The 25,843-nt window shown below is 43.6% G+C and overlaps 1 protein-coding gene and 1 long non-coding RNA gene across 2 annotated transcripts; both read left to right on the top strand.

The window, feature by feature from the left end:
• The first annotated feature begins 327 nt into the window (after positions 1 to 327).
• Positions 328 to 23,958, top strand: LOC146196154 (cytochrome P450 3A43-like). Its single transcript, XM_084596334.1, has 4 exons — positions 328 to 510; positions 3,653 to 3,842; positions 5,613 to 5,824; positions 22,948 to 23,958. Exons 1-4 carry the CDS (start codon positions 328 to 330, stop codon positions 23,911 to 23,913), a joined length of 1,551 nt encoding a protein of 516 aa, XP_084452460.1. The 3' UTR covers positions 23,914 to 23,958.
• Positions 12,700 to 18,733, top strand: LOC146196155 (uncharacterized). Its single transcript, XR_014705629.1, has 4 exons — positions 12,700 to 12,932; positions 13,592 to 13,676; positions 14,797 to 14,905; positions 18,622 to 18,733. It is a non-coding gene; the product is annotated as an uncharacterized LOC146196155 (long non-coding RNA).
• Positions 23,959 to 25,843: the final 1,885 nt, after the last annotated feature.

Here is a 25,843-nt window from a genome sequence, read left to right as displayed (position 1 = left end):
GGTCTTTGTTGATGTCTGGTATCAAAAAGCGGTCCTCGTACCATGTTCGACAGTCAAGATTGAGGCTCCGTGCTTAGCAGGTACTTACACCCCCTAGGCTTTAACCGAAACGCTCGGTAGGAAAGTAAGGGCCTGTAAAATGACTTCTCTGTGTGAGAGTCTTCATTTTCTTTTAAGTTACAGTTGTCTGTGTGACTTGTTGCTGTAACTTTGCCTTTGTATACTATTTTGCTTCTGTAAATATATATCTCCTCCTGACCATCATCAGATCATCGTCTTCTGCTTTTGTACATGCCGAAGACAGCTAAACATCACTCTTTTCATAAGATGCGGTGTGAAGCGTGGAACGTCGTGGCAGCTGTGCTGTTTGTGGCGGTAGCAGCCGTCATAGCCTGGGTCCTGGAAAGGCGCCGACAGCATGGTCTCTTCAAGCGGTGCAAAATACCAGGACCTGAGCCAAGCAGCCTGTTCCTCGGACATTGGAAAGAGCTGCAAAACGACATGATTGGGGTGAGCTCTTACGACGGTGAACGGGCGCGTTTTCAGTCTGCTTCAGATCTCGTAAGCCCAGGCAACGCATTCACGACCTAAGCCTCTATTTTCATCTTCTTGAGTCTGCAGCTTTTCTGTGAAGTTGACAACATAAATTTGTTCGGATGTATAATGTTTTTTTTTTTTTGTTATTGAGAAATCACTGTGCGCCTCAGTTAGCATCGACTGCGCCGGCGCCGATAGTGTACAGAAAAAGTATTACCGAAAATTTGGCAAGAAGTAGTTGCGGAAGTCGCATGGTGGTGGCAGTGGTCTATAAGACTGTCTCAGTAAATGTGGGCACTGTATATGCATGATTACTTCTAATCTTCCCCATAATCCTCCTTAATCCACATCATATTTTTTCTTAGTTCGTCCCATGTTTTTTGCTTCTACGTGACATAATTATCCTCAATATCTTGCGCAACGTTCATTCGTTCATGACCTGAAAAGTAGGATTATGCGACATTATTCGAGGGGTTGAATTTTGTGAAAAAGCGAACATGATAAATAAATTGCAAAGATGAAGATGTACATACGTGCAAAAGTGAAGAAGAAGATTCCTTGCGCTGTCTGCTGTGGGATCGCTATCAGTATGGTGAAGAAGGCAAGATTCCGTGCGCTGTCTCAAGTGACATCGCTATCGGTGTGCGCGCTGGACCTGCTTGCACGCGGACTGCCTCTGCCGTGCTCCTAGATCGAGTCCCAGTACCTCTAATAAACTCCCATCCTGCAAAATAAATAATGAAACGTTTTCACTAATTTGATTGCACGTTAGTGTGTCCACCATGGTGCCGGAATAGACGGCTAGACAAATGCACTGTCGGCCTGCCCCAAAGAAAAATACCTCTGAAATAAGTGGAACCAGTTTTAAGGGTTATCTAATTATAGGCGGCAGAAAGTTAGGTGGGCGGATGAGATTCTTGACCCCTGCGAAGAAGAAGTTCGCAGGGGTCAAGTGGATGCAGCTAGCACAGAACCGGGTTAAGTGGAGAAATATGGGAGAGGCCTTCGCCCTGCAGTGGGTATAATCAGGCTGATGATGATGAATTATAGAGCCTGACGCCGGTTATGTGGTGGGCACGTTTGCTGTGTTTATCAAAAGGCAAACATTTGTATACATCATGCACGAGACGTTCTATTCTGCGGCAAGAAGAAATGCGGATTTGTTCAGCTGAATAATTTGTACTGAAATATACTTTAGAATCAGGAGTGCCTCCATAGAGAAACTCAGGTAGTATCGTCCCAAGCATAACATGGATCATTAGTTTACCTTATTGTGCGTATAAAGCGTTAGCGCACTCGACCTTGAATCGCAGAACCATTTGCAAACGAAGTTCTTTAATAGGCCCCGCAGTTATGCCTATATTACTAGGGAACTGAGAGTCCTACTATCAAAGTTATGTTATGTGGCTAACGCAACATCTTCAAGTTGTTTCCTATGTAAAAAGCACACGGACGTGTTTTTGTGAGTCATGAGTTGCAACCTGGGAGTTACTATGTGCATCAGCGTGATGCTGCCGACATACGGGTCCGAGTTTACAATCTATTGAACAGGGCAGGCAAAATATTCTTCTGTATGTAAAAGATGTTCCCTGCACATCTAACAAGTCTGCCACCGGCTGTAACTCAGATCCCGACGGCACGCTTGTGGCCGGCGTCTTTTGGTTTTTGTTCCTCGCCCGTTTCTTACGGCTTCCAAAGGCTCGTTGCGTGCACGGTTACAATCTACTGTCTAACGGAGTCGAAAGGAAACCCTCTGCACAAAGCGGTGCATCGAGAAACACAAGGCCAAACGGACGCGCATGAAGCGGCGGCCACGGTGGCGAACGCAAAACAGCAAGACGAAAAAAAAAAATAAAAAATTGACGCGCCGATCACGCCAGCTAATAGAAGGCGCAGAACGGCACGCTTAAAATGCGCGCCGCGTGAGAGCTGATCAGAGACCATAAACGGCCTTCGGGAAACCGGCACGCGTAGCCAGTTCGCTTGAGCCAAGCCATTTTGAGATAGCGCAAATTGCGTACAAAGAAAACAGTTTTAAACCAAGCTACAGTGCCTAGAATCCAAGCCCAAGATGTCGGCGTTCGGCCGGATGCAACCCTCTTGGCGCTCGCGTCGCGGGAATTTCGAACAAAATTCCTCTTCGTCCAAAGACTCGCGTCTCCCCTTAATTGCATTTGCTGTTGTATTTAACAATTTTCGCTGCTGCATGTCTTCAACTAATTTTATTTTCCAGCTGATTGCTCATTTATCAACAATCTGAAATTTTGCAACTTAGATGTAGTTTTGTTTCATGACCGCGGGCGCCGCCACTATTATACGCATAGGCACGGCCACTCTCGAGGGAGAACGCACTAAGAAAAGCGCGCTCTTCCTCCATACCGGCTGTGACCTAGGGTGCCTCGATGCGAGGTACCCTATATACACCCGAATTGTGAACAATCAAAACCGCTGTTTTTTGATACTTGGGGCCTATAGGAAATTTTACAACTTAGTATCAAAGAGCTCTGATGAGGCAGTCATCAGTGCGCCTTTAATTTTCAGTAAACTTGCGACTTTTTTACCCGCCATTAACACTAATTACAGCCTTTCACTATTGTAATCTGCACAGTAATGATTAATAAACAGCTTTTTGTTGGGAATTATTCTTCTATGCTCATTATCATCAGCAGCTACATTCTTGAGCCTCTTCACTCGATTTGACCTGAAATAATCATGGAAAACCTGGAAAAGTCAGGGATTTTGAATAAAGTGGTTTCTAGACACCCTGAAAAAACAACTAAAAGAAATTTGAGGAGAATTACAGCTGCTTAATTTTCTATTTGAGGGCTGATGGGGGCTCCACTAGTGCTATACCGGCCTCATATGTCGGGCTCATGCAGCTGATACCTCAACGCTAGGTCTCATTTGTGGCTTAAACCCCATATAAAAGCGATAGCCTGTCACCAGAAAATCTGGCGTGGACGCTGTGAGCGAAAAAGCACGAGCTTAGCGCTGGCAAGCGGGAGCTGGCAGCTTGACGCATGAAGCATGTTCTTGATGCATGAAAGCAAACAGCAAAAAAGCGTTATAGCGCTAGGACTACGAGTGACTGGATCCCGACTTGGTATATATGCAGGTTATGGACACATGGACCCGAAAGTACGGCAAGCTCGTTGGTTTCTACTGTGGTGATATGCCATGCGCCATCCTGACTGACCTGGACGCCATCAAGCAGTGCTTCGTAAAGGAAGCGCACAAGTTCCGGGACAGAGTCCCCCTTATGCTAGACGTGGAGCCACTCAAAAGCAGTCTGCTTGGACTAAAAGGTGAACGTTCCCCTCGGCTGTGAATACTTATCTAGAATTCCATTATGGGGAGGTCATGCACGAACCCGCCGTTCAAAATCATCGCTGAGCCACTCAACAGGCACGACAACAAAACATTTACACCTAATTACTTAAAGATATAAGTCTGGCGTAGACTTTCACAAGAGCACCTAGAGCGATTTAGATTGGTTGCCGTAAACCAGGGACGCTTTATTTTCTGATTTTCTCTTTTCAAGAAACATTGGCGGTAGAATTGAATGAAAACAATTTTTTTCGCGCTTGTTGGAATGTAGATATCAAAATAGTATAGCTTTTTCCCAAGTGTAAGAAGCTGCTCAAGCTGTTGCCTGGAAAAAGGTATTCGAAAAAGGATTTCGCGGTTTGCATAAGGACATTTGAAGTCAAGGCTTGGAACTTATTTACGTTTTTAGAACAGTTCGAGCTGAAGATGGAACTCGTCTTAATGATGATGATAGTTGCACCTAAAGCTTGAACTGGTGCTTGTTTTGTGGTGGGTAAAGTCCACTTTGTTCTTTATATTATTAGAAGCCATTGTTGTTATTGTTATTTGCATCAGTGTTTCAGTCGTGACCGCCACTAGAAGCGGTCAGTATTTTGCCTCCCCACTCCAAAAGCAATCTGGAGGTCGGGATTCTCGGTTGTTGCGATGATTAGCTGTGCTTAATGATGCTATAATAGTTCGCGTTCTTAATTCGCCATCATTGCACTACCACTTTTGCACATGTGGAAAGGCTATAAAAAACTATTAACGTCCCCCTGGAACACGTGCGTATAAAAAGCTCAGATCAATATGTTGTAAGCATTCTATAACGCTTTATAAGCAGCTTGACTGGCCTTAGATCGCTGATACCAAAGCAGTCCTGAGGGCACTGGGCTCGTGATCATGTCTAGAAAAAAGCACTCCGAGTAATCATTCATCAACTGCATCCTGTTTCATAATTTTGAGCATACTCAAGCTAAGGGCCGGATAAATGTTGTGTCGGTCACCGAACAAATAAATCGAGCCCATGAAGATGCAGCGAAAAGTATTGGATGTATTGCAAAAATTTTGTCACCGGCAATAAACTGTATTTCTTCTAAATTGAATGCAATCTTTTGGCTTATGCGAAGTGCGCAGAAATGTTTCAGATCATCTTGACATCTGCGAGAAGAAGCCAATTTTGTAATGCACCAATTTAAAATTCGAATATTTGCGCCGAGTATTACACCTTTCAAAGAATAGTTCAGTTGTGTTGTGCCTATACGTTTCCTCTAGAATAAGGGATGAAGTGTACAGTACAGCACCGTTAATCGCCGCAGGTCGTGTTGAGTTCTGAACATGGGGTTGTTGATGAATTACCAACAGCGACTAGCAACTGCAAGAACAAACTTAATACTAAACACTTAGGGCCTTAGCATTGCTAATCCAGCCATCGTATCTCCTAATAAGCGTTTTGACAACTTAACCCTGAACTTTCCTTCACAACTAATGCTGACAGATAAAATAAAAACAAAAATGCTTCTAATAATCAAAACAATAAATCGATAATATGTACGCTTGGGATAATGATCTCAAAAATAGAAAAGTATCCATCACACGTTCACTTGCCTATTGCTTCAAAAGGTTCTAAAATATGAGTTGCCTTTTTTGTTTTTCATCATCCGCCCACAGTGAACATATATCATGTCATTAAAACCGTTCTACTAGAGGCGATGCAGTCTGTGTTTGCAACTACAGCCATGTACCTAATTCCCAATTTCTTCTCGCAGGTGACGAATGGAAGGCTGTGCGGAGCATTCTGAACCCTACCTTTTCAAGCGCTAAAATGAAGCTGATATCGCAGATCATTGAAGAGTGCGTTGCTACGACCGTGGAAATTCTCGACGAAAAAATCGGCTCGACACCAGGCCTTGTGGATATATCGAAAATGGCTCAAGGGCTGACAATGGACTGCATCGCCAAAGCCGTGCTTGCTTGGGAGGTAATGGTATAAGCGTGCTTTGAACTGAACTGCTTTTAGTGCGAATGCACGTCTTGTTCCATGAGTGGCCAAACCGTGTATGCACGCCTTGTGAATAGATAAAAACAAAAAAACATTGCCACGACTGAGTTTCCAAACGCAGTCGATCAGCTTTCCTTCCCTATGAACGAAACCACTATAGTATAGCCGCTTTGTTTGCACTCAAAGTGTAACAATATTTACGCAGGAACCGTGAGCCTTATTTGAGTGACATAAGATGGCTAAAACTTCCTTTATCGACTTTGAGGTTTCAGTGTCCAGGAGTCAGTCTGATGCTTGATTGACAAATTTGAAAACTTCACAATACCTCATAATAGCTTCCTTTACTATTCGCTCACTGGCAGTGCATCAAGATCGGCGTGACTCACCACAGTGCTATCTCCCCATATTCTATGCTGACCGCAGCGCTATTGCAAGGTCTTATGGAAAAGTGTCCTCGTCATCAATCGGGAGGTACCTTATGCCGCGAAGGTTAAACTGAAAATCATTACCACTACCACTAGACCACGCGACAGAATTCGCAATGCCTTCGGATTTCTGCCCGTAAGAAAACTTAAGTGCATCCTTGTAATTCATTTTAGTCCATTTTGCTAAGACCGCTGTAGGAAGAAAAACAGGTGACAGCCGAGAAGAAAGACAAGACATCTCATGAGAGCGTGCCTTGCAACACGGGCAAAATTTTATTGCGGCGCAGTTGTCAAATACGCGTTCGTCGGTAGCTAGCGGCTGTAAATCTGTGATGCCGTATTCTAGGTTGCCCGTGGCCAAGAAAATCGATATACTAAATTGATCAAACGTGCCTAGAGCATTCGAGCGGTGTGCCGTGAAATTGATCAAACGTGCCTAGAGCATTCGAGCGGTGTGCCGTGAATTGAGATATTGAGGCAGGTGCTTCATTAATGATAATTTTATTCTGCCTATGCTTCGTACAACTACGCTCCTTACGATATTCTTTCTACTTTAGACCACTAGTGTTACTAGCAAAAGTCAGTAGTACCTACATTATAACTGCATTACCTACACTGTAGTACCTACATTATAACTACATCCGCACAATAGCACTCAAGAAACATCTGATCGATTCCTAGCGTTCTGGATTCCAATTTTTTTTAACGAATAACTATAGCTGATGAAACAAAAACGAATAGCTTATCTTTACCATTGCCCAACACAAATACTTTCCGAAAGCTGTCCACGCAGTGAGCATAATCACCCATCAGTACAGCACGCTTGTAACTCTCCAGCTCAGTGACTCTCCAAACTGCTAGGATTCGTGAAGCGGCCGCAGCTGAAAATTCATTGCCAATCAGTCTTTTTTTCTGATCCCTTCTCCTTGGAATAACCTAAGAAATGCCAAAGTGAGGACGTCTATTTTATTTTCGTCGAAGGCCATGATTTTGGTTAGGTGGCATCCCGCCCACCGCAGTAAGACATGGGTGCTATGTCATGGAATCTTCATAGATCAATGGCTGCACTTACCGCCGAATACAGTATACATTCCACCCATTCAGGTGCAGAAAGTTAAGAGCGAACAGAAGGAGAGCAACGACTAATTTTCAAATCGGTGCTGGGCCACAAGTGGGCCACAATGCGCCACAAGTGTGCAAACATTTAAAATGTTAACCGCTTTAAAAGAGGCCTCAGTCAATGACTGGAGCTACGCAGAGCGCCGTTCTAATTTATCGCAATATTAGAAACATGAGTGACCGACTAGGGCTATGAGTACAGATTGTACCAAACATTTACAATAACGCATGTGTAGGCGAAAGCTAGGGACGAAGTACTCAGGTAGAATGTACAATAGCTTGCAAAAAGGGGGCGTTCCGCCATTTTTTACATGCTGAAACGAAGAACAGCTTTTCAACATAGTTGACGAGCTCCAATATTAATACGTGTAGTCACTAGAACATACTATAAAATGTGGACACGAATGGCAGGCATAGAAAAGCAGGTAAACGCTAACAGCCAATCCATTAGATACGTTAGTGATCCCGGTGCGCTACTTTTCCACACTACGCGATAAAACGCCTGTGAGAAGTGCGTAACCGTTTCCAGCGCTGAGCAGAGCAAAGACGAGCTGGACATGATCCAAGCTACCTAAATTTGCTCGTAAAACCTCTGGCCACCAAACTTCACCTGTGTCTGTCATGTGTCCGGCAGTCCTTCATATGGGATATTATAACAAAGTCATTATTAGATAAATGTTGGTTGGTTTGTAGGGTTTAACGTTCAAAAGCGACTGAGGCAATGTGAGACAGCGTTGTGAAGCACACCATAAATTTCGTCCACCTGGTGTTCTTTAACGTGCAACTGACACCGCACAGCAAACGGGCGCCTCGCTTTGCGCCTTCACCGAAAAGCGGCCGCCGAGGACGGGTATCGATCCCGCATCCTTGGACACCATAGTCGAGCGCTCTAACGATTGTGCCATCCCTGTGGGGTCATTATTAGATAACTCGCAAGGTATATATATATATATATGAAGGAAAGAAGCCAACAGTCGGCGAGGCCAAGGAAAGCGTTGGGGATGGTACTTTTATGTCCTTTTATTTTTAATGTTTGATTAGATAATCACAGAAATTAGTAATGTAATCTGTTTAGGGGAAAGATAATTAAACACAAAGTAGAAGAAAAAACAACGTGCCGATTGTGGGAACCGAGCCCACGACCTCCGAATATCGCGTCCGGTGCTCTTCCAACTGAGCTACATCGGCCGCTGTCCCCCCTGCTACTTGCTTGGGTATTTATGTTGTCCATATACGAACCTTGAGAGTGTTCACCAGCGCCACCCTCAGCCATAGCGGCGGACGTAGAACGTCCTTTGTTACCGCCAGCGTCACGTAGAACGTGATCAAGAGCGAGGGCGAAAGCTGTGCTAGAACCCTCTTACGCTACCTATGGCTTCAAGACTGCCAGAACCGAGACCCCCGTAAGCTACAAGCAGATCAATTAAGGGGAAATGAGGGTGCTCGTTATAATACATGAAGGAAAGAAGCCAACAGTCGGCGAGGCCAAGGAAAGCGTTGGGGATGGTACTTTTATGTCTTTTTATTTTTAATGTTTGATTAGATAATCACAGAAATTAGTAATGTAAGGTTCGTATATAGACAACATAAATACCCAAGCAAGTAGCAGGGGGGACAGCCGCCGATGTAGCTCAGTTGGAAGATCACCGGACGCGATATTTGGAGGTTGTGGGTTCGGTTCCCACCATCGGCACGTTGTTTTTTCTTCTACTTTGTGTTTAATTAGCTTTCGCCTAAACAGATTACATTACTAATTTCTGTGATTATCCAAGTAATAATTAAATAAAAAACATAAAGTACAATCCCCAATGCTTCCCTTGGCCTCGCTGACTGTTGGCTTCTTTCCTTCATATATCTATATAGATCAATTAAGGGGAAATGAGGGTGCTCGTTATAATACATGAAGGAAAAAAGCCAACAGTCGGCGAGGCCAAGGAAAGCGTTGGGGATGGTACTGTTATGTCATTTTATTTTTAATGTTTGATTAGGTAATCACAGAAATTAGTAATGTAAGGTTCTTATATAGACAACATAAATACCCAAGCAAGTAGCAGGGGGGACAGCGGCCGATGTAGCTCAGTTGGAAGATCACCGGACACGATATTTGGAGGTTGTGGGTTCGGTTCCCACCATCGGCAAGTTGTTTTTTCTTCTACTTTGTGTTTAATTGGCTTTCGCCTAAACAGATTACATTACTAATTTCTGTGATTATCCATGTAATAATTAAATAAAAAACATAAAGTACAATCCCCAATGCTTCCCTTGGCCTCGCTGACTGTTGGCTTCTTTCCTTCATATATCTATATAGATCAATTAAGGGGAAATGAGGGTGCTCGTTATAATACATGAAGGAAAGAAGCCAACAGTCGGCGAGGCCAAGGAAAGCGTTGGGGATGGTACTTTTATGTCTTTTTATTTTTAATGTTTGATTAGATAATCACAGAAATTAGTAATGTAATCTGTTTAGGGGAAAGATAATTAAACACAAAGTAGAAGAAAAAACAACGTGCCGATGGTGGGAACCGAACCCATGACCTCCGAATATCGCGTCCGGTGCTCTTCCAACTGAGCTACATCGGCCGCTGTCCCCTCTGCTACTTTCTTGGGTATTAATGTTGTCTGTATACGAACCTTGAGAGTGTCCACTAGCGCCACCCTCAACTATATATATATATATATATATATATATATATATATATATATATATATATATATATAAGACAAAGTACAATCCCCAATGCTTTCCTTGGCCTCGCCGACTGTCGGCTTCTTTCCTTCACATATATATATATATATATATATATATATATATATATATATATATATATATATATATATATAGCCCAGGCAGCTATCTCAAACAAGAGGGGCTAGGAGGGGAAGGGGAAGAACTCGGCATTTTAGAGCATTATCTCTGCTAATAAGCCAGATATAAAAAACAATTTCATGAGGTTTAATTGAGGGACAGGTGCAGCGGTGGCCTAGCGGTAGAACATCCGCCTCGCGTGCAAGAGGACCGGGGTTCAAATCCCGGTGCCGCGCAATTCTCCACCGGAGGAAAAAAAAATCCGCATGCTGATGGAATTGCATAAACAGGTTTGGAGTGCGACCTGATGCCGGTGAACACCTCCGGCAACGCACTCCCTCACCAGAACAGGAGTTGGCCACCCTGGTGCAGTAATTGGCCGCAACCTCCTATGATAAGCTCCATAAAACCCCTGCCCTCAGTCACCAGCGGCTGCGGAACAACTGACCATGGCGGCGGTCAGACCTGTGACGCAGCAGTGGGTGCTAAGAAAGCCTGGCTCCGCTGGACAGGCCGCCATTGGAAACTGACCCTGGCAACGTTTAATGCTAGAACCCTAGCTAGTGAAACTATAGTTTAGCAGTGCTGTTAGAGGAACTAGAGGGCATGAAATGGGATGTCATAGGGCCTAGTGAGGTCAAGAGGCCGAATGAGGCATATACTGTACTGAAGGATGGGCATGTACTGTGTTATCGAGGCTTTCCAGAGAGACGACAACTAGAAGTAGGTTTCCTTGTCAATAAGTATATAGCGGGTAATATAGATGGATTCTATAGTATTATTGAAAGGGTTGCAGGCATCGTAATTCGCCTTAATAAGCGGTATAAACTGAAGGCTGTAGAGGCCTATGCACCTACATGTACTTAGGATCACCAGGCAGTTGAACGCTTCTATGAAGATGTAGAAACGGCAATGCGAAAAGTAAAGACGCAGTATACTGTACTAATGGGCGACTTCAATGCCAAGGTCGGGAAAAAGCAGGCAGGAGACAAGGCAGTAGGTGACTATGGCATTGGTTCTAGGAATAGCAGGGAGGAGTTACTAGTTGAGTTTGCAGGGCATGACATGGGCAGGACATGCAGTGCGAAGAGAGGATAACCGATAGTTGCTTAGGGTAACAAACTGGATTCCAAGGGAAGGAAAGCGCAGCAGGGGGCGGCAGAAAGTTAGGTGGGTGGATGAAATTAAGAAGTTCGCAGGGGTCAAGTGGATGCAGCTAGCACAGAACCGGGTTAAGTGGAGAAATATGGGAGAGGCCTTCGCCCTGCAGTGGGTATAGTTGGCTGATGATGATGATGATGATGAACATGGAGAAAATTGAGCATACTGTAAAGAACGGGGGAAGCCTTAAAGCGGTAAAAAAGAAATTGGGCATAGGCAAAAACCAGATGTATGCGATAAGGGACAACGCGGGCAACGTCATCACTAATATGGACAAGATAGTCAAAGTAGCCGAGGTGTTCTATACAGATCTCTACAGTAGCCAAAGTAGTCAGGACCGTAATGAGATTGGCGGTAGGGAAAAACAGTCAGACGTTCCACCAGTGACAAAGGACGAGGTCAATAAAGCACTAGAAACTATGAAAAGGGGGAAATCAGCTGGTGAGGATCAGATAACTATAGATTTGCTAAAGGACGGGGGGGATATCGTGCTAGAAAAACTGGTCACCCTGTATACGCAGTGCCTGGTGTCATCGACGGTACCAGAACCATGGAAGAATGCAAACATTATCCTCATTCACAAGAAATGGGGCTCTAAGGACCTTAAAAATTACAGACCAATCAGCTTACTGTCTTTTACATATAAGGTATTTACTAAGGTAATCGCTAATAGAATCGGAACAACCTTAGACTGCAATCAAGCAAAGGATCAAGCAGGTTTTCGGAAACGGTACTCTACTATCGATCATATCCATACCATCAATCAGGTGATAGAAAAATGCTCGGAATATAACCAACCCTTATACATACACTCTAAAAAAAAAGAGTGTAAAAGGAGGGTAACTTCGGGATTTATGCTATCTGAAACCGCATGGCTTAAATATACCCTGCGCAATCACCCGCACGGAAGACGTTAGTCTCTCTCGCATGACTTTACACCATTTCGTCCCTGCAGCTCAAGCAAAAAAAAGTTTGCCGCTTGTTTCTTCTTTTTTTTTTATAATGGTAACCGGTTTCAAGCTGGGTGCGGCTGTCTTTCTACTTCCCGTCCGATGTCCTTTCAAGAGCTACCACAAAAGGACCCCTCGTTTTTCCCCGGAGGTTTGACTCCTACGCGAGCTTGACCGTGGAGGGAGCAAGGCCGAACTCAGAACAAGGGCGGACAGACAAGTGTGTACGCTGCAAAACAGGGAGAAAGGGGAGGTGAGGGGGGAGTGGTGGTGAGGCGGGAAGCGAAGCAGTTGCTTTTTAGTTTTGTTGCTTTTATTCTCAACGCAGCGTCGCGTGTTCGTAGTTGCTTGAGCCTGCCTGCGTTCCCTGCGACTCTGCGGGTCCGAGAAGACGACGACGGCGATTGCCGCACGAGTCAGCGTTCGTGCTCTTTGTCGTTGGTACTCGTCTGTGTTTTTCGAAAAGTTCGGTTGCTCTCAGCGATTATTTCACCGAGTGCGCTCATCGATGCCTCACTATGAAACGACTTCGTGAAAGTGTGAACTTCAGAATGAAACGGCGGATGGCTGGTCGTCGCGGTGGTGGTGTTCCAACGGATCCTTGGCGCCAAATTTCAGCCGCGCATGTAAGTGACGTTTTACATTTCGTTTTACGTGTTTTTCTCTGCTATTTAACTTGGCCTGAACATGTTTTGTTATTGCTTACGTCCGCGACGCTGCTTGTTTGTCTGTGAAACGGCCTCTGAGCACTACGTCTTGGATCCCAACCTGAGCATACCACTCCCTCAGTTCTGACTGGAGGAGCGGCGCATCCCAAAATTTTCAGATGGTCACGACCTTTTTGCGGGATGTTAATGGTGCATTTTTAGTCGTCTATGATGCTCACAAGCATATCCCGCGGTCGAAAGTATGCGTCGACGAGCGCTAATGCAGTCCCGGTGATACGCATTGACGTGTTTGCATGCCGCATTATTTTTGCTCGCTGCCTACAATCGATTTTGATCGTCTGTTGTTGCTGCTTTACGGGAACGTTGCCATAAATGCGGGAGAGCATGCAGGGTGATGGGTTAAGTTTACGGTTTTTTTGCCAGCAACCTGTACGTTCAAAGGCAGCGCGCTTGATATCCTAAAGTCACGCTTTCGGAACGCCGATTTAACCCCGCAGTTTTGAGCTGATGGCGTCGAGACCAGAGGTGGGACCGAGCCGATTCGTGTACATGTATACTGTCGCAGTGACGCAATGTGCAGGAAAGACATTTCTCACGCTTTTTTTTTTTCGCTGCAGGCTCAAGTCCTTCGTCTTGTCTGCGCAAGAACGTAGACTGTCGTTTCTTCAAAGAATTTGAAACTGGTCTCTGCTATCCGTGCTGGTAAGTCCAAAGCATTGTTTCCGTCCAGAAAGGGGCGTTTAATTTGAGACGCGCACTTTTGTGGCACATATTGCTGATCACTGACATCTGCCTCAATGTATACTGCTTGGGATTCTCGTCGGAGAATATTTATGTCGCGTGCCATGTGTGTGTCTCCTTGCGTGTTGCCATTTTCGCTCATGCCGTGCAATATGGTGCACGTCCAGACAGTGACTTATCAATTGAGTTTCATTGTGTTTGAGGGCGTGTGCGAGTAAATAGTGTTATTTAACTTGCTGATCACTTATGTTAAGAACTGATAATAAATATTGGACTCGATCAAATCACTTAACAAGTGAAAAATCTGGGTTAGCTGGTGATCAGATGTCTTCAGCACTGAAGCAAACCATGTGTCACCCCTTCTCTGCTTTAAGACTGACTTTCTTTTTGTAATCGGTACATAAAAAGACCAGCGAAAAAAAATAATTACGGGGACAAAGGAACAAAAAATGACAGGACGGGCACTGAAATACGTTTTGTGTTCCTTTGTACCTGTTTTCTTTTTTTTTCTTTTTTTTCGCTGGTCTTATAGGGTGTAAGTATGAACCAACTGGCCCAAACAGCTATTTTGATTAAATGTGCTAATTTTCGTTAGCGAGCTAAGGAAAATTTTTATATCACTAATAATTTTCATTTGGGGATTTGCTATAGTTTCTACTCAGCTATTTCCATTCTGAACTTTTCAGCCTCCTGACCCATAGAAAGGAGGCTATGCCTGACCAATAACAACACATTCTTTTCCTTCTGTAGTTTCTGTTGTCAGACATTGTGTTATACTCATTACTACAATTCACTGGTACTGAGACATTCCCTCATTGAAGTTAATGTGTATTGTCATTGTGCTAGCAGTTTGTCATAAATCTGCTATTCTAGTTTATTTAAGCAGTTATTTCGACTGTAAAGAGGTGGCAGATATTGTTACAGATATATCTAGGAACAGGAGTTGTAGCTTTTAAGCTCATTGTCAAAATATTTGAGTCATTGTTTTGGCATGTGTGGTGCCATTATTTTTTGTACTATAGTTATGTATGTACTAGTTACGAGTATCATGCTAATGTTATGAATCATACCTTTGCTGCAGCGTACCTGCCAGTAGGAGGAATACGGTGTAGAAGTGCTGTTACTCCTGCTTCTAAAGATCAACCTGCTTTATTCAGCGCTGGACGACTACTTACGGCAAGATTTGTGTGGTATGTATTTTTCGACATAGCTGTGGCATTGTGGTCTGTTCATTGTTGCTTTATGTCTATCAAAGAGCATATTTTTCTATGCTGAGGAGCAATAGCCCTGGCATTACATTGATTTTGGAACCATTCAGTGCTATTGAGCAAGTTAGCAAGAGAGGAATTTTTTCAGTATGTAATCGATCTGAACATGTTGACTTCTTTTTATTGAGTGAGCTGTTAATGTATGCCTCTTTTCTTTTTTTCTTCAAAACCTAATATTTAAATTGTTTGCACTTGGTTCTCAGCAGTAAGGTTATGTTCTCTGATGGGTGTAATTTTCAACAACTCAGATGCTCTTATGTTGCTAGGTATGTCCACAATAGAATGAAACTAAAAATGAAGTACTGCAGGTGATATGTAATGGACGGTATTTTAGCACTTTCAGCTTTATTGTTTCTTTTGTGTTCTTTATATTGTTTTGTGCCATTTGTACTCAGCGTATTTTCCTTGTGTTCCACCACTACCATTTAACAAATATATATATATATATATATATATATATATATATATATATATATATATATATATATATGCCCCCACCCCTTATGTCATGTCTATGGGCCTATAAAGGGAGAATGAATGAAATGAAATTTGCAGTACAATTAGAACTGGATTGTGCAGCACAGTAGACATGTCTGTGGTAGAGGATAATGGTTGAATGGCTAATCAACCAAAATTGACTTAACTTTTGCATTTTAATTTTAGGGGACAGTATTTTATACCAGAAATGAGGGTCCCCAATATTATAGGTGAGCCCAGTTCTTAAATTTTCTGAAAGAGCAATGTAGTTCAGAATATTGAACAAGGTAAGGCATATTTGAAAACTACTGTCTTGCTTTCCCACATTGCATGTAAAAAATGTTGCTGCACTTGGTATTGTTGCCAGAACCATGTTAGCTTCTTCTGCATCATCAAAAACACAAAATATGTCTATATTATCTGTATAAGAAATGTCAGCAACACCCTTTTTTAGTTATGTAATGTGGAAAAACCAACTTACAAAGCTTTTAAAGGAATATTTTTGATGCTCATTATGTTAGACCACATAGATGATTAGGAGGGTTTTAGGCCTAGGCTCCCTCATTAATAGCCTTCAATTTTGCAGTTTTCATATTGCCTCTTATAAACAAAAAGAATAGATAATTAAGTCTAATCCTGAAGCTGTACCAGGTACCCAAAGTCCACATTGCTGCACAACCCACCGGCAGAGACTGCACGGGTGTCTCTTCATAGTTTATGATTTGCAATCTGTAAAGGTAAAGAACATAATCTTCGAGAAATTTGTTGTAAACACTTTTTAATAATCATTCTCTTATAATATTGGTCAGCATTTACAATTTCATTAGTTAGGCATCTAAAGAGATAAGCAGTTGACAGTTCTGGCAAATTGCAGTTTATGAGAAGTTTTATTCCTGCTGCATGTGCTGTGAGCATTACATGAAGCAGCAATACATAGAATCTCAAGCTTTGTGGTTTGTTCAAGGAATTATAGGGGTATTGAAGTGTACTGTTTTTTGCCTCCTGAGCAAGATAATGTAGTTTTGAAGTGAAACGGCAGTCTCGAGAAGTTTTTGGCATCGTCATAAGCTGATGTGTGGTGTGAAACTAGCAATGAACTTATGTAAAAGTTGCATTTTATTGCCATGCTTTACATAATTCTGCATCTGTGACATCACTGCAGTAATGCACATGTGCAGAAGGGGCTTTGGATGTGCCTTGCTATCATTGCTCTTTTAGCATGAAATGTTCCATCTTTCAGAAGTGGTATCCCGCATTTTATAAGGCATAGCCTCTGTGGTATATTCATGCCTTTTTCCAGGAATGTAAACTGCACTAAAGGCAGAAACAATAGAATGGCCTTAGACATACCCCTGCAGGAGCAAGCTCTGCAGGAACAAGCTTCATTCGTTATATTCATGAGAAATGACAACGAATGCAAGAACAAAAGAACCTCCCCCCATTTCTCCCCCCCCCCCCCCAAAAAAAAAAAAAAGAACAGATTTGCAGTTTGTGGTTTCTACTTGGACATAGGCCACGAACCACCGCGGGTTCGAGCGTCGCGCGAGCCGAAGCCCCGATCAGCCGTCACCGCGCGCGCACTGAAACACTGCAGCGCGCACTCAACCTCCACAGGGAGGAGAGCACTTCGCTGCAAGGACACATACCTCCAAGTTCACAAAGGAGACGTTTATTGAAACGCCATCCTCCAGCGGCACACACACACACACACGCACACACATGCACATATTTACAAACACACATACGCACACACATATTTACAAACGCACATACACGCACGTACGCACACACATACACATATATACAAAACGCACATACACACACATATGCAGTCACCGTGTCAAGGGAGCGCGCGAGGAGCTAGGCTCCCCTGCGCGCACGAAGTGACACGGAGTGCGCGCCGCAAGCACGCAAGGGCGTGCTGTGATCTCTCACTCGCAGTAACCAAAGGGTTCCTTTGAGAGAGATTGGGCAACCACCGCAAGGTACGCCTGTCGCGGATCGTTGGATCACGATCGACAGTCTCGAGCTTCGCTCTCAGGTAAGACCCGGAGCAGACGAACTCGAGTACACACTGGTCTGCGCGGACAAAGGCCGGCAGACAAGAACAGTAGCGTACGCACCTTGCGATGTCTCGGAGGGGTCTCTCTCTGGGCTCCGCTCGGACAGTCGCGCGAGCGCGGCTGTCGAAGCGGTGCCGTGTTCCCGCCAAAAGGCGCCAATGAGAACAGCCACTGGGACGCCAGGGCGGAGCTGTGGCCCGAACGACAGTGACAAGTCGCTCGAGCCCCTCTCCGCCGCCTCAGGCGGGAGAAAGGGAACGGGGAGAACAACTGGGAAGCGGGCGGCGGCCGCGCAAAGGGCAGCCGCAGCAAGCCCGAATCCCACAAGTTGTCACTTGTGATGGATGATCAGATGACTAAAGACAGTGTAGTCTCAGGAAAACATTAACACTATAGGCAACATAAGATAATGTCATGAAGGACCAGAGACAGTGTTTTCTAGGAGGGTGAGACCATAGTGACTAGAAACAAGACCACTGGTATGGTCAGGTGTGAAAGCAAACTATAATGTTTGGGTGTTGGAGTGGAAACCAGCAAACAACAAAGGTGAAACTGAAGGCGATAAAACAAAGTTTAACATAAAAAGCTAATGATAAAAAAAAGGAGAACTGCACATATGAACGAGTAGAAGGAGGGGTTTTTTAAATCACATCTTTTGCCTTTATTAGGCTAGCTTCTATTTTATCAATATGTTTTCAGTCATATTTCTTTAAATGACCCTCTGGGTAGTCCAACATCAGTGATGCCTATGGCTTGACCCTGCTCCTAACAAGAATATGTCTCATTGTATATTGTGTCTTATTGAGCATATTGTCAATTTTTGCTGAGATTGCAATGTGCTAGTTGTCTATGTGTGTGTTAGTGGCACAGGTAAAGCTCAGATTTGGAGAATTTTCATTGATCTATATATTGTGTGAGTTCACAATTCTCATTATATAAACACTTGGAAGCCTGTACTGGTGCACTATTTCCATCTGTCTTCCTTTTTACTTGCCCTTTGTGCAGTGTTATTTTTATATGTGAATTAATTACTCCATAAGCATGTTTTGTGAGACTTTCTTCATGAGTAACCGATTACAAGTTCTCTTTTCTATGCAGGTCAAATACGTGGTACATCCCTGCCCTGACTGTGCGGAGAAGATTATCCAGTCCCTTGCTGCAACTTCGGTGTATAATGAGGTGAAATAAACACCATGGTATGTTATCTTAACCGATTGTTCTGTAAATTCTTTTTGTTCACTCTGCAACATAACTTACGGCTTGAACACAACATGACACAGCCTACCTCACCTGAAACATTGCTCACTGTCACACTCCAGACGACACAAAGATATTGCAATGTTTCAACATAATCTTTCCTTCCAGAAAATCTTGAAATGTATTGGTTAGCTTTATTCCTGCTTCCAGTGACCAAGTTTACGATGCAGATTGGTAATAGTACTCTTGTGTGGATAGCATATATATACCACAAGATGATGCTTAGATGCCCTATGTAATATGGCATTACTTTAAACTGCTTGGAGGGCAACGTTATCCTTCTCCTGGTGGTATAAGCTTGCACCATAAAGGTGCAAAACTTTGCGCTCTTTGTCGTAATATAAATTTATACTCTAAAATGGTAACTTTGCACCTGTACATACAGGATAAGTTTACGTTGTCAAGGTGCAAACTTGCACCTTTGATGCAAGGGTATGCTTATGCCATCGACAGACTAAAACATAGGCCTTTATGAAAGGTGCAACGTTATGCCTAGGTAGAATACAGTTACACTGCTTGTGAAGGTGCAAGTTTATGCTACCAGAAGCGTAATGTTACACTACATGCAATGGTATAAATACTTAGTCTTCCAAGACACAGCGTAACCTTACCCCAAAAAGGTGTTAGCTCAGCGACAAGCAGTTTACCCCCCAAAAAGACTAAGATCACACCCTTTTTTTTTAGAGTGTAGCATTCATTGATTACGAAAAAGCATTTGACTCAGTTTAAACCTCGGCGGTGATGCAGGCATTGCGAAATCAGGGGGTAGACGAGCCGTACGTGAAAGTGCTGGAAACGATATTAGTGGCTGCACAGCAACCATAGTTCTGCATAAAGAAAGTAACAAAATCCCCATAAAGAAATGTGTTAGGCAAGGAGGCACAATCTCCCCAGTACTATTCACAGCTTGCTTAGAGGAAGCATTCAGAGACTTCGAATGGGAGCAGTTAGGGATAAGGGCACATGGAGAATACCTCACTAATCTGCGATTTGCTGATGACATTGCCTTGCTAAGCAACTCGGGGGATGAACTGCAAATAATGATTGATGGTCTAGACAGGAAAAGCAGAAAGGTAGGCTTGAAAATCAATATGCAGAGGACTAAGGTAATGTTCAACAGCCTCGGGAAGGAACAGCAGTTTACATTAGGTAGCGAAATACTGGAAGGAGTAGGCGAATATGTCTACTTAGGACAGGTAGTAACCGCAGATGCGGACCATGAAAAGGAAATAACAAGAAGAATAAGATTGGGATGGAGCGCATTTGGTAAGCACTCGCAGATTAGTGACTAGCAGCTTACCGGTATCGCTCAAGAGAAAAGTATACAACAGTTGCATCTTGCCTGTACTCACCTATGGGGCTGAAACGTGAAGGCTAACCAGGAGAGTTCTACTTAAGTTGAGGATAACCCAGAGGGCTATGGAACGAAAAATGGTAGGGCTAACATTAAGAGATAGAAAGCATGCAGACTGGGTCAGAGAAATAACTCACGTTAACGACATTTTAGTGGAAATTAAGAAGAAGAAATGGACATGGGCAGGACATGTAGTGCGAAGAGAGGATAACCGATGGTCGCTGAGGGTAACAAACTGGATTCCAAGGGAAGGAAAGCGTAGCAGGGGGCGGCAGAAAGTTACGTAGGCGGATGAGATTAAGAAGTTCGCGGGGGTCAAGTGGATGCAGCTAGGGCAGAGCCGGGTTAAGTGGAGAAATATGGGAGAGGCCTTCGCCTTGCAGTGGGTATACTCAGGCTGGTGATGATGATGAATTGAGGGTCTACAGATTGTATAACACGCGAAAGCAGGGGTTCGGCATAGTTTGGCTTAGTATATGTAGATCACTTTGCTGAGTGATTGCTGTCGACGCCCCTTGGTGTGACGATTCTCAGCCTGGGACAGCTGTCGCCATGGACAGGGCTAGCCATTCATTTCAAAGTGGAGAGAATTCAACCTGCGGATAAAGGGAGTTTATACAGCAAAATCAGATAACCCGTAAGTCACCTCCGAAGTCACAGGAATTATTTAAGTGCGAAGGGAGTCGCCTTAAGAGCGGTGAATTTAGACAATCATCCCGCCGATGAGTGCCCGTTCATAGGCATCCTCAAAGGTCAAAGGTCGGGGCTTCAGGCATACCTCCTGTTTTTTTGTTTTTTTTTTTCTGATTTACTTCAGCAAGTACAGCTATCGAATTAAAATAGGAAGCTTTGGTAGTGAGTGGTGTACTGCCGCTGGGCATGGGCTGCCGCCCAGCGGAGAAAGCACCAATGCTTTGGTCCAATATTTATTTGGACGCATGGCGATCTGGACAGCCTTTTAATGCGAAAGCAATGGGGGCGCCATGAAAACTAAAACTGTGCTTTGGCGTCTGTCTAAAACCTCCGTAGGTGATATGCGTGTAAGTATTTACAACAAAAACCTCAAATTTCTGGTAGCAGATGGATATATGAGATGTGACTAGTGCCAACAGGGACTCGTGATATTATTACCAAGCATGATTTGAGAAAATAAAGATGACAAGGAATACCTCAGAAAAATTAGATCGCTGAGAATAACTCAAAAAGATCAATGTTGTCGAAGAATTAAGAAAAAAATAGATTACCGAGACTGCTTGACATAGTTTAAAGATAATTAAGAATGCAAAGCCCTTTAAATAAAAATACTGGTTTCCGGGTGGCGCCACCTGCGCACGAAGGGGGAAGAAATAGCGCACAGCCAAATGAACTTACGAAAACGTTATGTTTTATAGTCATCATAGCCAAGCTTATTATGCACACGTCCTCGCATTTATCCCTCCTCTCTCTACCTCATCTTCCCTAAACGTTATTTCAGATTGTGTGAAGTGTGAAGTAGTAATATTTAGGGCTTAGATCATCATCTGCGTACTTTCAAACCCATGCATCAAGCGTGCAGTAATCCACTAGAAGTAAACCAGATACGAGAACAATTCACAGAAATTAAGAAATTATCCACGCGGTTCATGTGTAATATGCGCTTGAGCGTACCTCTTCTGCAGCATGTTACATGATTGCGTTATTACTTATGTAAAGAGGACAATAATGCTAGTTTCCGAATCGCTTATCTACCGATGCAGTCACAGCGCCTCCTACCGCATTATGCGAAGGGACTTCCCACATCGATTTAAAAACTGCTTTTAGAGAAGCCATGTGAGTGTGCCTGCTTGGCCTGGCACTAGCTTGTCTGACTCGTATCCACGAAGACCTTCGGAGACTTCACCATTCCTCTATGAAAGGACATAGCCAAGTGTGCAGCTTTTTCCCACTCGATAATGCCAAGTATTGTTTCGTCGAAGAACCCTCTGAAGAGCTGGTACACGAACATAACGCCTACGATCTGTCACCTTACACAAACTTGCTAGTGAATTTTTGAGGCGAGGGTCCAGCCTTGATGCGGTAAACCCTGCCAATGTTTTGCCGTATAGTTGTACCAACCTTCACGTCTTAAAAACGTCATTGCTCCTAATCGATATGAAATGAATGTTCTGAGGTACTGCGTAAAACTCCGCCTACTTTATTCAGTTGTCATGTGCAATCAATAACTAGTCTTATAGGACCTTAACCGATCAGGTCTGAATACACAAACTTTCCTTAATGAAAACGATCAGGCCGTGGTGCTTCTGGCGAAGTGTCTCTGGCGTAATTTGTTTTCAAGTAGCCGTATAATTAAATACCTCGCCGATCAGGCTAACGTCTAGTGCATTGTAATTTTTCAGGCTTTCATTTCTGACGTGTGGACAGGGCCACATGAAGGCTGCCTTATTGGAAACATCAGGACTGAACTAGTTTCATAGGAGTACAGCATTTCGTTATTACAATCCGATCACGTAAAAAAAAAACTATTTATTATTAATATCAAATAATTGCTGAAGAAAGTCGAACAAAAATAAAGTAATCTGTACTTTACCGAACTTCTCACAATGTTTGCTTCATTTCATTCCAGAAGTACACTTCGTTTTTGTTTTACACTTTTCATATATTTTATCTGAACAACCTAATTAAACAGCTCCAAACCTTTCTCTCGCTTACCGAATATAATTCTAAATCATGCTTGGTTCAGTAAAATACGCCCCTTCAATAGAGACCTGTATGAAAGATTTGATGTATTTCTTGTAATATGAGTTATACAATGCCTTTTTCTTTTTTGCATGTAGTGTGAGTGCCAGCGGAACCCGGACGACCCGTTCCTCACGAGTCTCCGCAATACACTGATTACGCCAGACGTCCGTATGATGCACGTGGGTCTCGCTTTTCCTTTCATGAGGAAAATCGTCGGGTGGCTACTGCCGTACGTGTCCTACGGCAGGTTGTTCACCCACGTTACCGACAGAGTGCGCGATGTGATCCGAGTACGAAGGAGCCGTGAATTCCGCCAAGAAATAAAAGATGGCCATCCTGTGGACATGCTGCACCTGATGCTTGAAGCCCAGCACAAGAGCAGGCAGACACAGGTCAACAGTCGTCTCCTCCTTACCGACAATCACGTGGTTTCCAACTGCTTCGTAGCCTTAGGTGGTGGCCTGGAGACGACGTCGCTAACTTTGGCACTGCTCCTGCACGAGCTTTCTAGAAACCCGCATGAACAAGAAAAACTGCTGGAAGAGCTCTCCTCTGCGTGTTCTAATGGAGAAAGTTCCTGCGAGATTAGCCACGATCGGCTTCAGGGGCTAAAGAGGCTGGACATGGTGATCTCTGAAGGCTTGCGAAAGTACCCACCGCTCGTGTTGTTTGTTGCAAGGATGTGTTACAACGACGTTGAAGTGGCAGGAAACGTCCTGCCGGCTGGTACACGCCTGATTGTGCCCACGTGGAACATTCACCACGATCCCCACCTGTGGCCGGATCCTGAAGTGTTCGACCCGGAAAGATTCTCTGATGACCGCAAAGCACAGAGGCACTTGGCCGCCTATATTCCCTTCGGCCTCGGACCTCGGGAATGCATCGGAAAGAAGTTCGCGTTGCTCGAACTGAAGATGGCGCTTTCCAAATTGGTTCTCCGGTACAGATTTAGCCTTCACGAGGGAAGCGAGACATATGTCAAATTTAAAGTTCCTTTGATAAGCATACACCCGATAAATAATATAGTGCTGGAGGTTCAGCGTAGGAACAATTGTAAGTGACCAGACTTTCCTGAGCATGGCTTGACAGCTGTGCTCATTGAGAAAAGATTAATATGCATCTTTGGATTTAAATACCGCTACACTACTCTGACATCTTAAGCGGGACGCCTGTGTCCCACATCCATGTCTCTTTCCTTCCCTCAGGTTTCAAGGAAGGTGTGAAAGTAGTCATGCAGCAATATATAGCGGCTGCGAGAAACCTTACGCAATTTTCACGTGTATAGTGGCCCTAATTTCTTGTATATATTTCTTTATTTCTGAGTCATTGCGTCAACCTCTGTACATCTGATGCAATTTGTAGTATAAACAGAATGCGCTTAGGTGACCTTTTCTGAATTTCATGCTTCCCTATTTATGCTTTCCCGTTTGCCGCATTCCATTGTCTGAATTTCCCGCTAATTCACTCTACTTTCGCTGTCTTTAATGACTAGCTAATGTTGTTTATATTGTTACATTTGTTCCAATTACACTCATTTTGTCTAACTGGCAGCACCGTGGTGAATCAGCTAATGAGGCGATACAAGATCTGCTTGTACGCCTTCGCTTTCGACGCCGCTTTCTCTTTGTCAGTGCTTCTCGATCACTTTGTATAACGTTCCTGCTCCCACCTGTCCGCCTCTGCCGATACCGATTTGGCTTGTCGTCGGCAAGGTTGGTTGTTTTCGAGCTTGGCTCTTAACAAGAGGAGGAGGTATCATGGCCCCACCTTTGCCTGTAGTGGCATTCATATTGCTGTAGCAGCAAAAGGAAAGGACGCACCATCAACACTTCTTCGTATGTATAACCCTCTGGCCACCCTATCTGTGCAATGAACTACCTGCTCAGAAGTGATACATTTTACGAAGTAGCACTGCTTCAGGTGTCATTTTTCGCCCTTCTCCTCTGAAAAAAAAATGGGTTTTAGAAGTTCCTTGTTTTTACCATGCGTTTTAATCGTTATTAATAAACCCTGCGAGAGATACGTCGGTACGGTTCCTGCAGGTGGACAGTATAATAAAGCAAACATTCTGCACGGGATACAGCTCAGTAATTAAGCAGTTAATTAATTAGCTAAAGGCAACTAATCAGTTTATTTTAGTGGTGAACATTACGTTAAGAAATCGAAGGCCGTAAATATAAAAGTTGTGTCCAGTATTTGAATCTTCTTTAGCGGCACTGCACTTCGGAATAGCGTCAAAAATACGTATATTTAGCCGGTAAGCTGGCTTCCCACACTTCATATTTTTAAAACGGCGTCGCTCGGCGTAATATATTCCCGGAAATTGTGTTAACTGCTTCTACGGTACAAAATGGCGAAAACGACGCCATTCAAAAATTGTGCATGCGGGAAGCCAGCTTTTATACTTACTGAACTCTGCTTTTATACTAACGGCCTTCATTTTCTAAACATGATGTTGGCCCCTAAATATGAAATAAAAAATTAAAAAATATTCTGTTTAATTCAAAACCACTGTTTCACGAAGCAAATAAAAAAACTGCAAGGTATTCGCAAGATCCGAGTTATTACCTTCCACGAAAAAAAAAAAGAACAAAACCTCCGTTTGAATGGATTCAACCGAGGAATTTGCAGCATGCACATCATGCACAGAAGTGAGAAGAAGAACAATTTGTAGTGGGAAGCCAGGCGGGAACCGCGTAGCTACATTCTAAGTAGATAACCCCGCATGTTAACAGCCGCTCTACCGCACTGCGTATTGGATGTCATCGTTTTCGCTTCCGTCCATTTGGAATGAAAGAGCAACGTCACGTGCTTTCGCAAATACCGCGTATTTGACAAAATTTGCTAAATCAGCTTAAATTTTTTTTTCTTTTTTTCTTTGCCTGAAGAGAGGCGTGGGTCTCAGCATGCCAATTCGGGGGATGTTCTTATTTGAATAGCAGCCAAGTTTCCTTGAAATTTCGAAACAAAAACAGCAATTAAGGCTGAAAC

Source organism: Amblyomma maculatum, chromosome 3 (genome assembly GCF_055883805.1).
Source record: "Amblyomma maculatum isolate TAMU_Amacu chromosome 3, ASM5588380v1, whole genome shotgun sequence".
NCBI classification, from domain to species: Eukaryota; Metazoa; Arthropoda; class Arachnida; order Ixodida; family Ixodidae; genus Amblyomma; species Amblyomma maculatum.
Note: the sequence above shows the minus strand (reverse complement) of the source record. Positions and strands in the feature narration are given on the sequence as shown.

Bases quoted from the DNA above. Each gene is read 5' to 3' on its own strand.
- LOC146196154 (XM_084596334.1), top strand. From the start codon at position 328: ATGCGGTGTGAAGCGTGGAACGTCGTGGCAGCTGTGCTGTTTGTGGCG. The intron at 511-3,652 runs GTGAGCTCTTAC...GTATATATGCAG, and splicing joins TGCAAAACGACATGATTGGG to GTTATGGACACATGGACCCG. The intron at 5,825-22,947 runs GTAATGGTATAA...TTTTGCATGTAG, and splicing joins AAGCCGTGCTTGCTTGGGAG to TGTGAGTGCCAGCGGAACCC.